The sequence below is a fragment of the Tinamus guttatus genome, unplaced genomic scaffold (assembly GCF_059628265.1).
Source record: "Tinamus guttatus ecotype Peru unplaced genomic scaffold, ASM5962826v1 Tinamus_guttatus_pri_ptg000254l, whole genome shotgun sequence".
In the NCBI taxonomy this organism is placed as follows: domain Eukaryota; kingdom Metazoa; phylum Chordata; class Aves; order Tinamiformes; family Tinamidae; genus Tinamus; species Tinamus guttatus.
Genome location: NW_028288788.1, coordinates 574,202 through 590,918, shown reverse-complemented (window position 1 = coordinate 590,918; position 16,717 = coordinate 574,202). Strand labels below are relative to the sequence as shown.

Below are 16,717 nucleotides of genomic sequence, written 5' to 3'. Positions count from 1 at the left end.
GCGGGACGGGACGGGACCGAGCGGAATGGGATGGGACCGGGCGGAGGGGGTTGGGATGGGACGGGGCGGGGCGCGCGATGCAACGGACAGTCCTTTCCCCCACCCCACTCCGCCTCCCTCCTGGCGCACCGGAACGCACCGGCACCCCCCGCCAGGGAAAGGGGCACCGGGACCGCGTCCCGTCGGGGAGCGCCGATTTATGAATGGGAGGCCCCGCCCTGAGCGGCTCTCGCTCCGCCCCCCGGCCGCTGCGGCCCCGCCCCGCTCGGCGCCTCGCGCCGTGCTCGGGCCGTCGGGTCCCGCCGCCGCCGCCGCCGCCGCGGCCATGGCCCCGCGCCCGCCGCCCCGCCGCGCCCCGCCGCGCCCGCCGCCATGAGGCGCCGCGGCCCCGCCGCCCTGGCCGCCTGCATCGCCGGGGCGCTCGCCGTGCTGGCGGCGCCGGCACCGGGCAGCGCCGCCTGGGGCGGCCGGCGGCCCCCGCGCAGCTACGGCCACCTGGAAGGCGACGTGCGCTGGCGGCGGCTCTTCTCCGCCACCCGCTTCTTCCTGTACATCGACGGCGGCGGCGGCGTGGAGGGGACGCGCTGGAGGGAGCGGCCGGGCAGTGAGTGCGGCGGGGCCGGGCCGAGCCGGGCCGGGGGCACCTGGGAAGCCCCGGGGGTCCCGCGTCTTCTTCAGCGCGGGCTGGACGGGGCGGGCGGCAGCGGCGGCCCCGGGGCAGGTGCAGGGCGTGGGGGTGACGGTGCCGACGGCCCCGCCGGTCTCTGGCTGCCCCAAGAGCTGCTGGAGCCTCCCGGGCCGGGCGAGCGGCTCCTGTCACCCCGGCGGGACCCAGACCGGGCGGGTTGGGGTCGCTGCAATGCTCCTGCCGAGGGGCTGCCACGGAACACGCGGAGCGGGACACACAGCTGACGTGTCCCAGTGGAGCAGATGTTGGGAGCAAGTGTGGGGGGCCCATCCCGGCTCCGGCAGCAGCTGGGGAGGTTTTAGCGGAGCAGGCAGCAATGAAGCCGATGGGATTTGAAGACATTCGCTCAGCCCTTCGCACTGTAGGGCCGGGACAGGGCTGCGTGTCCAGCAGAGACTCCCGGTCACTGGGGTCCGACCGGAGCAAGGAGCCTCTGGAATCCAGCGCGACTCCCGACGGCGCCCTGGGTGTTTCCACTGTAAAATCCGCCTGGTCCGACCGCATGCCTTTCCGATTAGCGGCTCCGGCAGGAGCACTGCAGCCTGGACACGGCACTGCCGCCAAGCAGGGAACGGATGCACCAGAGTTTTGCCGTGGGGCTGTAGCCCCTCTGGCTGCGGATCCCACTGCGCCCCGCGCTGCACAGGGCTCTCCCGCCTCCCGCCCGGCCCCTCCGCGGTGGCTCCCGGCAGGTGTCCCGTGTGGCTGCTCGAGTGCAGTCACCTCGGTGCATCCATCACGCTCACCCAGATGTGCGCGGTCACCTCCAGGCATCCACTGCCATCAGCCAGATGTGCGCGGTCATGCCCACGCACCCACCACCCTTCATCCAGATGTGCAGAGCTGCCTCTGCATCCAGATGTGCTCAGTCACCTCTGTGCATCCGTCCCTGTGGTGCACGGGCCCCTCCACACACACGCGCTGCTCCCCATTTCCCCCAGGCTGGCTCCGTCCCCCCGACAAGGGGGCACCGGGACAGGGGGCGGTGGCGGCCCCGGCTCAGGGCTGCCCTGTGTCCGCAGGCGTCGTGGAGATCCGGTCGGTGCGCGTGGGCGTCGTGGCCATCCGAGCGGTGCACAGCGGCTTCTACCTGGCCATGAACAAGCAGGGAAGGCTCTATGGGTCGGTAGGTCCAACGGCGCCGACCCGGAGCAGCTCCGCGGTGCTGGCGGAGCACGGGGTTTGCTGGGATCCCAGATAACCTGGGTTAGAGCCCCAGAGCAGCCCCTGGCTCTGTGCGCTGACCTTCCCTTCCCCTCCTCATCCCATGGAGTTGGGGGGGCCCAGGCGTCCTGCCCACCCCATGCGGCCCCACTCTCCCCCTTCCCTCCCTGCCAGAGGGAGTTTGGCCCCAGCTGCATGTTCCGGGAGCGCATCGAGGAGAACGGCTACAACACATACGCGTCCCTGCGCTGGCGCCACCGCAGCCGCCCCATGTTCGCGTCGCTCGACGGCCGCGGGAGGCCCCTGCCGGGGCGCAGGACGCGGCGCCGCCACCTCTCCACCCACTTCCTCCCCACGCTGGTGGCCTGAGCCCTGCTCCCGGGTTTGTCTTTATACAAATCAGAAAAATGGAAGAAAGGGCTACTGTATATATATACATATCTTTTTTTTTTTTTTTTTTTTTTTTGCTATTTATTGTTTTATTTTCAAAACACCCATCGGAGGTTGGGAGAGCAGAGGTGAACGCACTGGATCCAGCCCCCAGCCCCGTGCTGGACACAGTCCTGCTGCATCGGGCACTGCTCTCAGCCCGGTCCAGCGGGCGCCGTCCCGGCTGCGCCTGCAGCCGCTGCAGAGCATCGCTGTGAGGACAGGGGTGCAGCTGGGACAGGACCGGGGGGACACGGGAAGGCTCCATCTCTTGTGTCTGCGTGAATTAAAGTCCTGTTGGTGGCAGCTGGTTGAGTCTCGGAGCTTTGCTCGGGGTGGTGGCACGAACGGCCCCAGCCTCGTCCCGGATGCTCCCGTGGCGCCGCCGGGGCTGCCCAGCTCAGCCGCTGTGTCGCGCCGGGCAGAAACCACCAAACCCGTTCCCCTTCCTACGGAACCAGCTCCCAAGGAGCCGTGTCGGGAGGGCCGGGCCGCGGTGACAGCACCGCGAGGGCAGTGCCAAGCGCGACCCTCCTGCTGCACCAGCCCACGGCTCCCGGCTCGTCCCCCAGCCCGGGCACAGGACGCGCCACGGCCCCCGCTGTCCCCTCGTGCGATAACCCGGAGCCGTCCCCACCCCGAGATCAAAGGCGCCATCGCGCTGGCCTGGCTGAGCCGGCAGGAGTAGCCGACGGATCCCGGGCTGTGGGGGACACTCAGTGTCACCGTGCAACCCGCTCAGCTCCAGTGGCACCCAGGGAATGTCTGCGGGGACACTGTCCCCAAACACCCTCCTCTGAAAGGGCCCAATGAGGTCCCCACCCTGGGGACACGTGTGCTGGGGAACCAGGTGGCTCCTCCGCAGAGCTGATGGGACCCCGGTGGCCCCAGCCCAGCTCCCAGAGCCCCTGGGGGACACCAGAGCCTCGGGACAGGCAGCGCTGCCGGCGTCCGCGAGGCGACGGCTCCTCCTTCATTCCGCAGCCGCGGTTCTTCCTGCTGCGCTCGGCGACTTCTGGGCCGCGTCCGAGTTCCTGTGCGTGAGTCACCCAAGGGACAGGCAGGAGCCGAACGGGCACCAGGGCCAAGGCCGAGGGCTGCAGTGGGGCGAGGGCCGCGCGGCCAGAGCTCTGCGGGCAGCACGTTGGAACCAGAGGAAAAATGGACCCCCCTCTGCCCGGGCAGGACAGACCCGGCCCCTTTGGCACCCATCAGGGAGCAGGTCCCAGAGAACACCCGGTTACCCAGTCCAGGGCAAACAGGGAAGAGGGCCCGGGCCAAAAACCTCACCAAGCTCTAAGCTACTGCACAGGCGTTTGCAGGTGCCATGAGTGCCCTGGGAGCCCCGGCCAGGGGAAGGGCCACAGCTCGTGACAGCAGCCGTGCACGTGACACGCAGAAGGAGTTGGGACCGTATGTGGGAGCTGCTGAAAGGACACAGGACCAGGAGACGGGAGAAAGGCCTGGAAGGGCGAGCAGTGCCACCCTGAGAGCTGCCCTGGGATCAGGACAAGCGACGCCGCTCGCGCAGAGTCCTCGTCACCCTCCTCATCATCCCCTCGTCCCTGCCAGCCCAGGGGAGCCAGGACACACACGGAGGCAGGAGCCCGTCCCGCTCGCCGCGTTCCCCCAGCCCCGGTTCTGCCAAGGAAACGGAGGCACAAGCACACCTGGATATTTCTCTCTCTCTTCTTTTTTAATCAGCTGTATTTTAAGTAGCTTCGAAATACATTTTTTTTTCCTCCAAAGTGTCATTTTTCCTGTATGTTATTTGCTCACAATGATATTTTGGCTGCTCCTTGCTCTGGTGCACGCCCAGTCCTGGTGTGAAACACACTGGAAAAGTCCATTCAGGCTGTGAGAGAAGGGCAGGACTGCAACGGGAGACGGTGTAAAAAATACAAAAGACCAGGCAAGGATGCTCTGCGTCGCAATCCCGCAGGCAACCGCGCGACGCTCTGCAACGCGCGTGGCTGCTGGTGGCTCAGGAGCCTGTGACGGAGGTGCCAGCGCGTGCGCAGAGGGCGCCGGGCTGGCCCGGGCGACCGCGCTCGCCAGGGCTCGGCCTGCTGCTTTCCACAAATCATGCATAACTTCTCGTTGAGCTGAAACGTCCATTTATTTAACAGCAGTAATAATTTAAAATTATAAAAACCCTTTCAGTGTTGAGTATCAGAAGGGCAAGGTTATAAAGAAAAATAAATGGGAATTGAGATGGGGAGGGGAAGGATGATCCTCTATCCTGGGTCTATTTCAAGAGTTCACTTTTTTCAGTGACAACTATTTTCCCTCCCTGGCTGGAAATCCTGGGAGGGAGGCAGTATTACGATGCTTTCCTTTTAAAGGTTCAATCTCCAAAGCAGAAGAGATAGTATCCAAGGGGAGGAGGAGGAGCAAAAGAAAGAAAAGAAAGGAATCTCAAATTCAAACCCATACAAACAACCTTTCCATTCAGGATTGCAAGCGCTAGCTCAGCACCTTGGGTTTCCCATCCGTGGGGCGCAGCAGCCTCTCGCTGCAATGTTGGAAAGTCCACGCGGCAAAGGGATGTATTAATAGACAGAGCTCTCCCCCCCGGCACAGAACTTGAGGCTTCTCGTCTCTGAAGAGCCCAGAGTCTCCGTGTGTCTTCAGAACTCAAAAGGGATTTCTGGGGGTCCTGCTCCCTCCGCCACCCTCCCCTCGCTCTGCTCTGGAAGCCCCTTTCGTTGCTTATGTTGGCTGGGGAGGGAGGAAGGACAGTGGACAGGGCCCCAGGGACAGAGGGTCGGATTAAGATTCATGAGTTGTTCGATGAGTTTTCGTTACTTGGTGAGCTGGAGGAAGAGGAGGAGGAGGAGGAGGAGAAATTCATCCCTGTGAGTCCTGGGGGGTTTGTGGCAGTGTTTTGTCCGCTTAAGCTTTTCCGGCACACAGGACACGTGTCATGCTTTGGAGAGCAGACAAAAACAAAACAAGAAATATGGGATTAGAACCATGGCTAGAATCGCTCTCCTTCCTCTCATCAAAGGCTGCTCACATTTAGGCCTACCACAGGTCCGAAAATATTTACAGAGAACAGCACCGCCAGAAAACGCTCAATTAGCACCAAATCCAGGTGACCTGCTCGAACGGAACTAACCTGTTCCAGCCAGGGGACTATGCAGCTGTTATGGAATAGATGATTGCAAGGTAACTGCCGGACGTTTTCCCCAACTGTATAGTCTTCTTTACACACAGGACACTCCAACCCAGAGTCTGTATCACAAAGAAGACAAGGCACAGGTGATAAAGGGATGGCTCTGAACAGGGCCCAGCACAAGATCCCCTCACCCTTCCCCGCGAGCTCTCGTGGCTGCTGACCCTCCTGATGCTCCAGCCCTGCAGATGGGGAAGCTTTTTGCTTTGCGGTTCCCTCCACCATTAACCCATCCTTCATCGCCCTGAACTTCACTGCTTCCCCCCTGCTACTGTAAGACACATATTTAAGAAACAGATGTGAGTACATATACACCCCCCGTGTTTTATTCGTTAGTATGATGGACATGGATAAGAGCAACTTGGTGGTTGCCTTGTGTGAGTCTTCAGGCTCACACAGCAGGGCTGCAGAGCACTGACAGCTGAGGATCTGCTGCATCCTCCTGCCCTGGCTGCAGCACGAGGGGACGGCCGCCCGAGCAGCCTGCGTGTGCTGCTTTCATCTCCACCCACATCCCACTCTTCGGAACAGTTTGCCTGCCCAGGGCAAACCCATCACTCTACATTTCTCCTAGGTGCAAGTATAACAGAGCAAATACTTAAGCTTTCTCCCTGTTTCGAAAAGTTGCAGACCTTCGAGGTATTAGTAGACAAAATTAGAAACCCAAGAGCCCATCAGCCAGAAGTGTCACAGAGCTCTGTGAACATCTCCCCCGCGGGGACGTACGTACCTACGTGTTCCTGCGTGATCTGTACGGTGGGGAGGGCCTGAATCTTTTCTTTGTCTGCTGGTGGTGGTCCAGTGTTTTCAAACTGATTTAGTAACTGAAAAAACAAAGAGGTGACAGAAAGTAGATGTGAGCTCAGCAGTGCACAGACCCGAGTTGCTGGAGCAATGTGTTCAAAGCCAGCACCCCCTGCACTGTGGGCCTTGTCTCCCACTTTTATCACTTCAGTTGGTTGTTCCCCGCATCACACCAAGTGCCAGCAGTTTTGCAGCACTGCACAAGAGGACAGAGTCCATTACAATGCTGGTTTTACCTGTGTAATAATTGCATCCAGGCCGTTTGCACCCCAGGCATAGTCCATTGGATTTGAATGCAAGACTCCCCTTTAAGAATAAGGACAAAAATTCAATTCCACTGGAGTACCAGCAAGAACACTGTCAGAGAGAGCAGTTCATAATGCAACTCACCAAGGGCCTAGTCCTAGGTTTGGTATTGTTGTAGGTGCGATAATTCCATTGACCAGCTGCTGGATAATTCTGAAAGGCAACAAAAACAGAATCAAATGAGATTCAGTACCTGCTACTTCCCAGCCCAGAACCCTGACAAGGAAGGAATGGCTAAATACTGGTGCAATGATGGGGGGAGAAAAGGCAAACCAATTTCCTGTAGCAATTACATCTTAGAAGCTGATCATTTGTTCCTAAAGGCAAATTTGAGTAATTTAGCCAGAAGGGGAAGATTTCGGACAAAGGTGGCAAAGTGCTCTGCAGGATTCCATCAAAGAAATCTAAGTCTTACTCTCCAGTGTTCTCTATTATTTTCTTTCATAATTAACACAACATTTTGGTAATATCATCACAGAACGGTTAAGGTTGGAAGGGACCTCTGGAGATCATCTAGTCCAACCCTCCTGCTCCAGCAGGGACACCCAGATCATGACCAGTCCTTAAGAGACCAGTCCTCAAACATTTGTGGGAAAGAGATGGCCTGATCCCAGAGTAACTGGTATCAGTGCAAACCTGGGCTCCTGATGTCCCCAAGGCCACTGGAAGCAGTTCTCACCCTTCTAGCGTGGGGACTCCCTCGTGCCTGCCAGCGGCACGCCGCGCGGCGAGACGGGCTCGGGGCTGCCTCGCGCCGTATCGGTGCCGAGACTGGTGCTCGCGCTCCCTGCGGTTCTCGGAGTCCCTGTTGTCTTCCGATTGCACGTTGGACCCGAAAGGAAACTCAAAGCTGTCATCAAAAATCCCAAAGGCAAACTGGCCATAGCCCTGCGGCAAGGTGAATAAGTGCTGATCCACATTCTGGCAGGGAGAGAATTCAAGGAGCAGATTGTAATGAGAAGAGAAGCAGCTCTTAGTTTTACTACTGGCATTTCTCTAGCCTTCCAGCAAGGAGGAGTCTCTTCAGAGCCCCAGCAGCTCACAAACCTTGGTTAACACAGGTATCCCTGCACACACAGGAGTAGCTTAGTGAGGAAAGGACAACATAGATTCAAACTGCCTAAGAAAGTAGGAAGGAGTCACTATGACTTTCCTGGTTTCTCTGTAGCTGCTGTGTGTAACTATTGCCTTTTAAGCTGAGGCTACTGCACAGCAACATAGCTAGACAGCTCACTAAATCCTAGCTCAGCCCTCTCACAACACAAATAAGGGACTGTTCTAATAAAAATCACACAGCAAACATAATATATGAAGAGATTTCAGGCGCAGTATGTGAATGATATTAATACATCCTTCCCTAAATGCTGTGAAAAGCCAGGGAACATTTAACCAACCTACTAATAGAAAATACCTCAGTGGCAACAAAGGAAATGACAGCGAGGACTTGCCTCAAAAGGATGCCTGCTCTGCTCGCTGGTTGCTGTGGAGGAGCTGGTCTCGTTTTCAGTGTTCCTGAGGAGAACAAAGTGCATTAGTGACCCTCGGAAGGGTGCTACGGAGCAGCTCCCGCGCAGAGGGATCAAGGGACACGGTCTTGACGTGGAAAGCAGACATTGTAGCAGCTCAGTTATGGCACACGCTTTAACGGATTCGTTTTTGTACGGAGCCAGGGCTAGAGGGACCCCAGAAATCTTCAGCCTCTCCTCCTCTGTGGCAGGATCAACTCCAATCCAGACTCTGGCCCGACCTCAGCTGCCGATTTTTTTTTTAAACCATCCACATCAATCTTCATTTTGTCCCCCTATAGCCCTAATTTTCCTGCAACTTCATCCATCTCTTCCCACTCTTTTAGATTCTGATTTCACACAGCTACAGGGAACTGACTCTAGTACAGTGTCAAGCAAGAATTCCCAGCACAATCCACCTCAAACAAATCAGCTAATCCTCTGGAACACCAGGAAGAGAAGATTTAAGGTACAAACTGTGATCACTATGACCCAAACACACTTAAGCCTAATCTCGGGTCAAAGGAATTTCTTTCTTGCCAAGTCATGTATCCAGAGAAGGATACGGGGCAGATTATTAGGAAAACTCTAATACTGTTAGGGTTCTGCTTTAGGAGAGCTGTAGGAGCATTTACTCCTTGGTATCCAGCTCTCTACTTTGACATTAAAGACAACAAAAAATCTAAGGTTTAAAGATTAAGAGATTCTCCCATCATTACATCAAATGACCAGTACAGTTTGGATTAGCTAAGACTGATCTCCAGTCTTTAGTAATCAGATGCAATAGGCCCCTTTCAGTAGGGAAAGCTCAGTTGGTAAAACTGTTTAAGGAATGATAAATATGTGGACACGCATAAAAAATCAATATCTTTTAGTACTAGAACCCCAAAGTATCTTTTATTGTTTTCTTCTTTTTAAAAAATGCTGGGTCTATACCTTCACATGCTCCGTGGAAATGGATCCTAGCTTTAAATTCCCCTTATAATAAATAATTTTCCTTTGCCTCGTTGGTGGAAATAATTGGTCAATCCAAACTATTATGAGAAAAATTTCTCCTTGGAGCAGGAGGCTGGAATCTCTGGTGCTGGGAACCTCAGCTTCACGAGTGGGTGGTGGGCAGCAACCCCTGCGCTCTGGAGAAGCAGCCTGGCCACGTTCTGCTCAGCCCCAGCAAACCCCGAAGCCTGAAGACGTTTCTGCTGCTTGGTCCTCTCTGGCACTGACCCCAGGGAAGCCCTGCTGCCGAGTCAGCAGCAACGCACGTGAACACAGCGCTCGGCTCCAGTGCAGAGTCCAAAGGCTTGGGCAAAATGCAGCCCCATTAGTTCTGTAAACTAACATACCAATTCTGCACCCACACACGAGTCTGCTCTCCATTCTGCAGCCTTCTCATCAGACAGTATCCCTGCACAATAATCCAAAACGGCCGGAGCTACCGCCGTCCATGTGGGAAGCCTCTGCCATCGTTTTCTCTCTTAAAACCACCCTTTCCTCCCCGTGTTTACCAGCAAAGCCTGACACGCAGCATTCCCACAGCTGATGCACCTGTAGATGCAAACTGTGCAAATTAAACACTACGGAGCCACAGTGAAGAAAGAGAAGCCAAATATTGGCCAGAAAAAAAAAAAAAGAGAGAAAATAGTGTATTTAGTATGCAGTGCTGGCTTTAATCTAGAACACAGCAGACTTGTTTGCTCTAGCAATTACATTTGGGAGCAGCACATTACCTTGGCTCTTCGGGAAGTTCTTCAATAAAACCAGATTCACACCGGGGGCAGATATAATCCTGTAGAAGAGAAAAGACTGAATGAGGAAAAAAAAAATGGGAAAAAAAAGGTCTCATGTGAAAGCTGCAGAGAGTCTGCAGTGTAATGGGATGGAAAAGGGGCCCTGCAGCCCATCCTGCCAAGGCTACTGCTGGAGAGGGCAGTTCTGAGCACTCAAGATGCTCGCCAAGGAGCCAGATGCATGGGACAATTTCAGAGGAAATTCACATTTTTCCAGACTGCTTCAGATTCGCTGACTGTTGTTCCCCGAGTTGAGTGGGTTTAGTTATAAATTCAGCAATAGCCTCCCGAGCCCAGCCCCTGCCAGAGCGCGTTTCCATTCATTAAAGCAGGTGGGAGGATTGCAGAAAAAAACCTCTTCCCCCATTTACTTCTTCAGAAATAAATTCTGTCCCGATGAAGACACTGCTTCCAGTGCAGATAGGACACTGCTAGTATAAAAATCACATTTAATGATACTTCTGTCATCTACATTATCTAGCATAGATGGCAAGCTGAGCTTTCAAAACAGAACCCGAAAGACCCCAAAATCCTGATATTTTCCTTGACCAGACTAGTGAAGCAAATCATTAAGAGAGAACCTGTTTAGAACACGGCTTTAGAAAGATTTGGATAACACTAATTAATCCGCAGTATAGACAGGGCATTAGCTAAATTCTGATGCAGTTCTCGGTGAATTGAAAGCAAAACCACCAGCTTTCCCAGAAAGGTAACACTGGTTTTTAAATAGCTGCGTGTTTGTTTGCCTGCCCCCGAGCCCCTCCAAAACAGGCCAGACTCTCCCAAGGAAACAGCAGCAAACAGGGAATTACAGCGTGGGCTAATTACAGCGTCACTGTCACTTAGGAAGAATTAAATGGAAAGCTATTACTAATAAAGTCTGGGATTCACACACACAGACTTCAAGGAGACACAAGAGGGTCATTCTGCAACACAAAATACCAGAATTTTACCCTCCCACACTCAACATTCACTACAGAGAGCTACTGCTGTATTTCTGGCTTTTAATACTGAAGACTTTATATTTAATTATAAACAGCCTGTCTGTTCAGATGCAGGAGCTCTCCTGAGTTTGCTATTCTGCTTCTCTCACAGTTCTCAATGTTAGTGAATAATTCGCACTTCATGATCACACCCTCATAGTGAGGAGAAACTTAGAACATGACAGGAAAATACGTGGCTTTTCAGTGGGATGTGGTCATTGCTCCTGGCAAGAAATGATCCCAAATAGCCCAGCAGGGTCGGCAGAGGAAGCGACGTATCCTGCACTGTTGGGGCGGACCCACCAGTGCAGGCGAAACAGAATCACCCCAAGCCCCAGAACTCAGTTCTGCTACAGCTAAACTCAGCCCGCTGGAGATTTGGGAGCCTATAGGAAAAATAGAGCAACCACAGCAAAAACAAAACCCTCCCCCTACCACCAGCCCGGTTCCCTTTACTATTTCCACATTCAAAACTAACGCACTCGGAAACAACCTTAGTGGATTCCCAGAAAGAAGACGGGACGGGTAATTTTGCTAAGCCACAGGGATCGCTCCCCATCCAACGCAGAACAAATGAGACCCAAGCAGAGCAGGGCAGCCCTGGAGATCCCTGGATACTGCCCCGTCTGCCTGGGAAGACAAGGAATCAGGGCAAAGCACCACCCAGGAATCTGTCCTAGGGAAGGATGCGGAGAAGCGGCCGCTCCCATGCGGAACGTGTTGGCGTACGGTTGGGAAACAACGAGGTTTACAGAATTGACACAATGTTTGGTTTCAAGAATATTCCTACACCGTCGCCGCTGCCCTCGGCGCTGTTGTGTGTGCACCAGGACAGCTGTGACGAGAACAGAGCGTTCAATCCATCCCCGCTGCCGCTCGAACGAGCCCGTGCTGCTTTCCCAACACTTCAGCTGGACGTGGCTGGGACAAATCGTTCCGCCAGCCGCCCTCGAGAGCGCTAAGTGCTGCGTTTCTCTCCGCTCTCCCATGCGGCCCAGACTCTTTTTTGCTTACGGACAACTCTGAACAGGGTCATCAGCAAATTCTTCTGCAGCTGGAACAGCCCGACTGTCAAAGTTTGCTGTTCCTCAGCCCGCTTGAGCCATTCTGTTCGCAGCACATGCCACGATATCTTCAACGCCGGCACACAGACTGTGATCAGCAAACGAAACCAAACTGACTTGGGTCCTAAAGTTCATTGAGTACCAAGTAATTAAACTTGAGCCCACAACGAGAGCCGTCTGCTCCTACCCCGCTGCCAGGGGTGCTCTGCGGCTGTGCCCAGGCCGGGTGTTTGCACAAGGGTGAAATAAAAGAGGGTTTTTAAAGATAAACGAGCAACGTGCCAGGATCCTGCACCCCGGCCGCTTGCTCGCGACAGTGTTTATTTACCAGGCGTGTGTCACCAGTCTGGTCCTCGCACTGAATCACAACTTGTTAGACATTGGAAGATGCCAAATACAACTTGTTACCATCAAGGTCAACCCTCGCCCTGGCCAGTAAAACCAAGCAAGAGAATGAAAGGAAAAATATCATGTCCCAAAATCAAACTCACAGCGAAGGCTAATCGATTGTTCTGGTAGGGAGACACCTCTAGCTCACAGTTAAGCTATTGCTCGACTTTTATAATGAAACACACGTTAAAATGAGGGGGAAAGGGTTATGTTTTATTCTAAAAAGAAGTTGTCAAACACCTCAGGACAAATAAAGGCTCAGAAACAACAGCAGGGCTTGTTAACCTCATAATAGGACTTAAAAATCTTACAGCATTTGGTAGACTAGCAACAGAAAGCCCAGTCATGAGTTATTTTCCAGCAGCCAGTTTCCCTTTCACATTTAGCAGGAAAAACGTGAGCTTTTCCAAGCAGGCAGCTAGGTGTTTACCCCATGCCTAAAGCCCTGCTTGGCCGCATTGCTTGCTGGAAACGCTGTGCACGGATTGTTTGTACCCATTCCATTAGTAATACCAAGCCTTTCTCATGGTTGTTAAAACCACAGGAAAAATGACAAAAACTCCTGCTACCCCACAGGGATTCAGCGCGTTCCGCACAACGGAGCTTGCTCGGCTTGGGGGCTGTCCTGGGATGAGCTGTGCGCTCTGCTGTGCGCACACGGAACGGGAAAGGCCTGTGGAGCGGGATGGGGAAGGGCGGCCGGACGCGCTCACCACGGCGCCTCGGGGCGGCTCGTCTGGGGGGTGTCCGCCCTCGAGCCTGTGCTCAGCGAAACGCGGCCGGTGCCGGGGCCCGGGGGGACCCCGGCGGCTCCGCGCAGCCCCCCGGCCCTTCCCGGCCCGGGAGCCGCCGTCCTCCCGCGGCGCCGGGCAGGGGAAGCGGAAGCGGAACTGGGCAGCCGCGGCCGCCCGCGCTCCCCGCGGCCCCGGGCGGCCCCCGCTCCCCGCCCTGCTCCGGGGCTCCCCCGCGGGGCGCCCAACGACCGCTCCCCCTCCCCCCGAAACACCCCGGCCAAGGGCTCGGGACCCCCCTCTCCCCTGCGCCCCCACCGGGACCCCCCCCCAAAGCCTCCCCGAGCCCCCTCGTCCTCTCAGCGCCCCCCCACGGCCCCCGCCGCGGCTCGGCGCCCCCGCCCCTCAGGCCTCGCCCCACGTGCCCAGCGGGCCGGGCCCGCGCCCGGCCCCGCGCCCAGCCCCGGCCGCAGTCGCAGCCCCGGCCCCGGCGCCGGCCGCACTCACGGGCAGGCGCGGGGCGATCTCGGCCGAGCAGCAGTGGCAGAAGAACCGTCCCGGCTGCGGCGACGCCTCCGCCATCTTCCCAGCCCTCCCCCCGCGCCGCCCCGCGCTGTGACGCACGGCGGAAGCGACGGGGGCCGAGCAGGGCCGCGAAGGCGGCGCAGCGAGGGAAGCGCAGCAGAGAGGGGGCGGGGCAGGGGGCGGCTGCTCCCAGGAGGTGTGGCGAGCGGGAAAGGGGCGGGGCTTTAACAGGCGGGGTTTTTATGTGGGTGTGGCCTCAAAAGGGGCGGTGCCTCGCGTGGGAGGGGCTCTTCTCCGTGGGCGTGGCGGCGCGAATGGGCGTGGCTGATGTGGGCGGGGCCGGGCCTTATATAAAGGGGCGAGGCGCGCGCGGCCGCCATTTAGTGCGCGCCGCGGCGGGGGCGGGGCCTGCGCGTCCCGCGGGTCTCTGCGCCGCCCCCCGCGCTGCGGCGGGGAGACCCCGTGGGGTCGCGGCCCGTCCGCGCCGGTGCCGCCGCGGGGCCGGGCCCGCTCCGCTCCGCTCGCCCCGGGGGCCCCTCACCGGGCCGGGCTGTGCGGACGGTGCCTTCCCGCCCGCTCGGCCGCCCCGCGTGTTCGCGGCCCCGTCCTGGCAGGGCTGCGGTTCCTTGGGCCTCTCCTGGCCCCTTGGTTGCAGCGGGATCCGCCCGATCCGGCTGCCGATGGCGCAGCCTTCCCGTGCCAGGATGGGTCCTGGTCAACCGGGGGATCCGTTCCAGCCCCTCCGTGCTCTCCTCCATGCACCGGTCGCTCCCGCTCTGCACCCCAGGGTCCCCCCGTGCCAGGTGCCCTGCACAGAGCGTGGAGCGAATCCGCAGTTGCCCGTCCAGGTCCCTGTTTTTAACGTGTCACCTCCAGCATTTCCGTGGTGGCTCCATGCGGTCCGGGGGCTGCTGGCCCTGGCACCGGCTCCCAGCAGGTGGCATCGGTGCCCTGAGCTGGATTTCTTGCTGCTCCCTTGGGGCTGGGAGGCGGCTCCGTGGATTGGATCCCTGCACGCCTGATCCTTAGGTGTAAAACCTGGGGAGGGGGGAATGAAACGTAAAGGGAATTGGCCAAGGAGCCGCTTGGTACCAGGCCCACCGTGTTTGGGCTGTTAGTAACTGTGTAGGCATCTCGGTGCAGAGCAGAATTGCGGTGGTTTAGTTGCCGATCAATGATCCTAGCTGCTGATAAGAGACTAACAGTGACTTGGGAACGGTGAGGAAATTTGGAGCCTGTTCTCCTTGCAGGACGTGGGTACAGACAGCTGGACATGGCTCCATCCCAAAGGCCGACGGGGAGGTCGCTCCTGGTGCTGGGACTCGCTCGCTGCTCCGCTCCGTGGCTCAGGACAAGTCGCCGCTTGATCAGACGGATGCCTGCGGAGCGAGGAGAGATCCGGCTGCCCTGACCTGGTCCCTGTGGAATTCCCTGACGCAGGAAGGGCGCAGATGGCAGCGATGGCCGAGGCGTCCACGGCTCTGCCCTGAGTTGGGACCCTGCAGAGGGGCTCTGGCTTCCACGCCATTCCATGGGCTCCCGCGATCCCTCCCGCAGCCCTGGGAACGGGGCTCCTGCCCTGGGAGCTCAGATCCAGCCGGAGCCGATTTGAGTCACCCGGGGAAGCCGGGGCTGGGACGACTTTCCCACGGTGCTGCGGGAAGCGGGAGCTGCGCCCTGCTCGGAGAGGCCTGACGGGGCGATGATGCCACCCGGTTCATCGCGGCACGGCCTGTTCCCAGACGACGCAGGGGCAGGACAGGGTTTGGGCCGGGGCACTGGGAATGGCAGGATCCCGCACGGTCCCTGGGCATCGCCACCCACCCTGGGTCCTCCTGGTGTCACTTGCTAGGGGCTCCTGTCCCTACATGTCACTTAACGCTCAGGATGCCGCCGTGCCAGGGGACTGGAGCACGTGGCCAGCCGGGGCCTCCTGTGCGAGCCCTGTGGCGGGTCCCAGCTCGGGATAAATCTCCCGGTTCGGATTTGCCGACACGAGATGCGCGGTGCCCAGAGAGATCCCGGGCACGTTCCCGGTCACCTTCGGGTTGGGTTTCCGTCCCCGCCGGCAGCCCCCGTCCCCGCGCTGCCCGGGCGGCCCCGCTGCGAGCGCCGCTCCCTCCCCGCTCCGCTCCGCTCCTTGGAAGCGGCGGCGCGGAGCCCTCCCAGCGCTTCCTGCCAGGGGAGAATAACTGGTGCAGCTGGTCTCCCCGCCGCCCCACATCACGTCTAATTGCCTATTTTAATTAATAAACTGGAGGCCGCTCAAAGGAAAGCGGCGAGATGTGCTGCGCCCGCTGCAGGGATCGTCTGCCGGCCCCGAGCCAGCCGTGTCGCGGCGGATGCGGCCCCGGCTCCCCCGGAGCCGCCCGCGGGCAGATGGCGAGATTGGTGCCCCCCACCTCGCCCGCTCCCGACAGCTCCCAGAGCTTCTGGGCTCCACCAGAAATTTCCCTTTTTTTTGTTTTTTTTTTTGGCTTTGTGGATTCCTCGCTTTTCTTTTCTTGTGCTTAATTTAAACCATTGTTTTTCAAGGGAGATTTTAATGTGAAAAACATGTTTTGTTTTTCTACTAGCTGCAAGCCGGGGCTGCGTGAGCCGTTGGGCTCCTCGTGGGGAAGAAGTCGCGGCCGGGAGGTCCCGCTCCAACGGGAGGCCGGGATCTGCGCTCGGAGTCACGGCCATCCCTCCGGCACAGGAGCCATCAGGAATTCCCGGATGTAGCCGCCGGCTCCAAGCCGGAGTGGGGACATGTCCTTGGGATGCCAGGCCAGGTCCGCTCGGCCCAGGGCAGCCGGATGCAGAGGGATTCCCGGGATGCCCCAACATCCCTCCTCGAAGGCAGGGAGGGGATGTGGGCACAGCTCGGAGGGACCAATCCACCTGGAGCAGTGCCGGGATGCCTGGATCAGCAGCGGGAGTGGGACCAGGGCCTGGAGGCGCTGGCCGCCCATCCGGCTGCTGCACAGGAACAGGCAGCAAAACAGCCTGAAACTTCAGCTAAATGGTTGGCCCGGGGCCTCACGAGAGTTTTCCCGAATAATTAATTCCAATTGCCTGGGATCCGAGCGCTGCTCTGAGCAGGGACCCTGCCTCGTGCTCTGGGCCCTGCTCTGCCAGCGCTCGCGGGCTGCAGGACGTCGCTGAGATGTGGCCTAGAGCC

The 16,717-nt window shown here is 58.0% G+C and overlaps 2 protein-coding genes across 2 annotated transcripts; one reads left to right on the top strand and one right to left on the bottom strand.

The window, feature by feature from the left end:
• The first annotated feature begins 372 nt into the window (after positions 1 to 372).
• FGF22 (fibroblast growth factor 22) lies at positions 373 to 2,311 on the top strand. The gene is made up of 3 exons (XM_088526833.1): positions 373 to 604; positions 1,711 to 1,814; positions 2,027 to 2,311. Exons 1-3 carry the CDS (start codon positions 373 to 375, stop codon positions 2,219 to 2,221), a joined length of 531 nt encoding a protein of 176 aa, XP_088382959.1. The 3' UTR covers positions 2,222 to 2,311.
• A 2,070-nt stretch (positions 2,312 to 4,381) lies between these two features.
• On the bottom strand, positions 4,382 to 13,616 carry RNF126 (ring finger protein 126). The gene is made up of 9 exons (XM_088526755.1): positions 13,537 to 13,616; positions 9,802 to 9,860; positions 8,018 to 8,081; positions 7,249 to 7,490; positions 6,654 to 6,722; positions 6,500 to 6,569; positions 6,190 to 6,283; positions 5,403 to 5,518; positions 4,382 to 5,210 (listed from the first exon to the last, which is right to left on the bottom strand). The coding sequence occupies exons 1-9, from the start codon at positions 13,609 to 13,611 to the stop codon at positions 5,061 to 5,063; spliced, it is 939 nt and encodes a 312-aa protein (XP_088382881.1). The 5' UTR covers positions 13,612 to 13,616; the 3' UTR covers positions 4,382 to 5,060.
• Positions 13,617 to 16,717: the final 3,101 nt, after the last annotated feature.

Coding starts and splice junctions, on each gene's coding strand:
- FGF22 (XM_088526833.1), top strand. CDS start 373: ATGAGGCGCCGCGGCCCCGCCGCCCTGGCCGCCTGCATCGCCGGGGCG. Junction 605..1,710: donor CTGGAGGGAGCGGCCGGGCA/GTGAGTGCGGCG, acceptor CTGTGTCCGCAG/GCGTCGTGGAGATCCGGTCG. Junction 1,815..2,026: donor AGGGAAGGCTCTATGGGTCG/GTAGGTCCAACG, acceptor CCTCCCTGCCAG/AGGGAGTTTGGCCCCAGCTG.
- RNF126 (XM_088526755.1), bottom strand. CDS start 13,611: ATGGCGGAGGCGTCGCCGCAGCCGGGACGGTTCTTCTGCCACTGCTGC. Junction 6,284..6,499: donor TGGATGCAATTATTACACAG/GTAAAACCAGCA, acceptor TTGTTTTTTCAG/TTACTAAATCAGTTTGAAAA. Junction 5,211..5,402: donor TAGTCCCCTGGCTGGAACAG/GTTAGTTCCGTT, acceptor TGCTCTCCAAAG/CATGACACGTGTCCTGTGTG.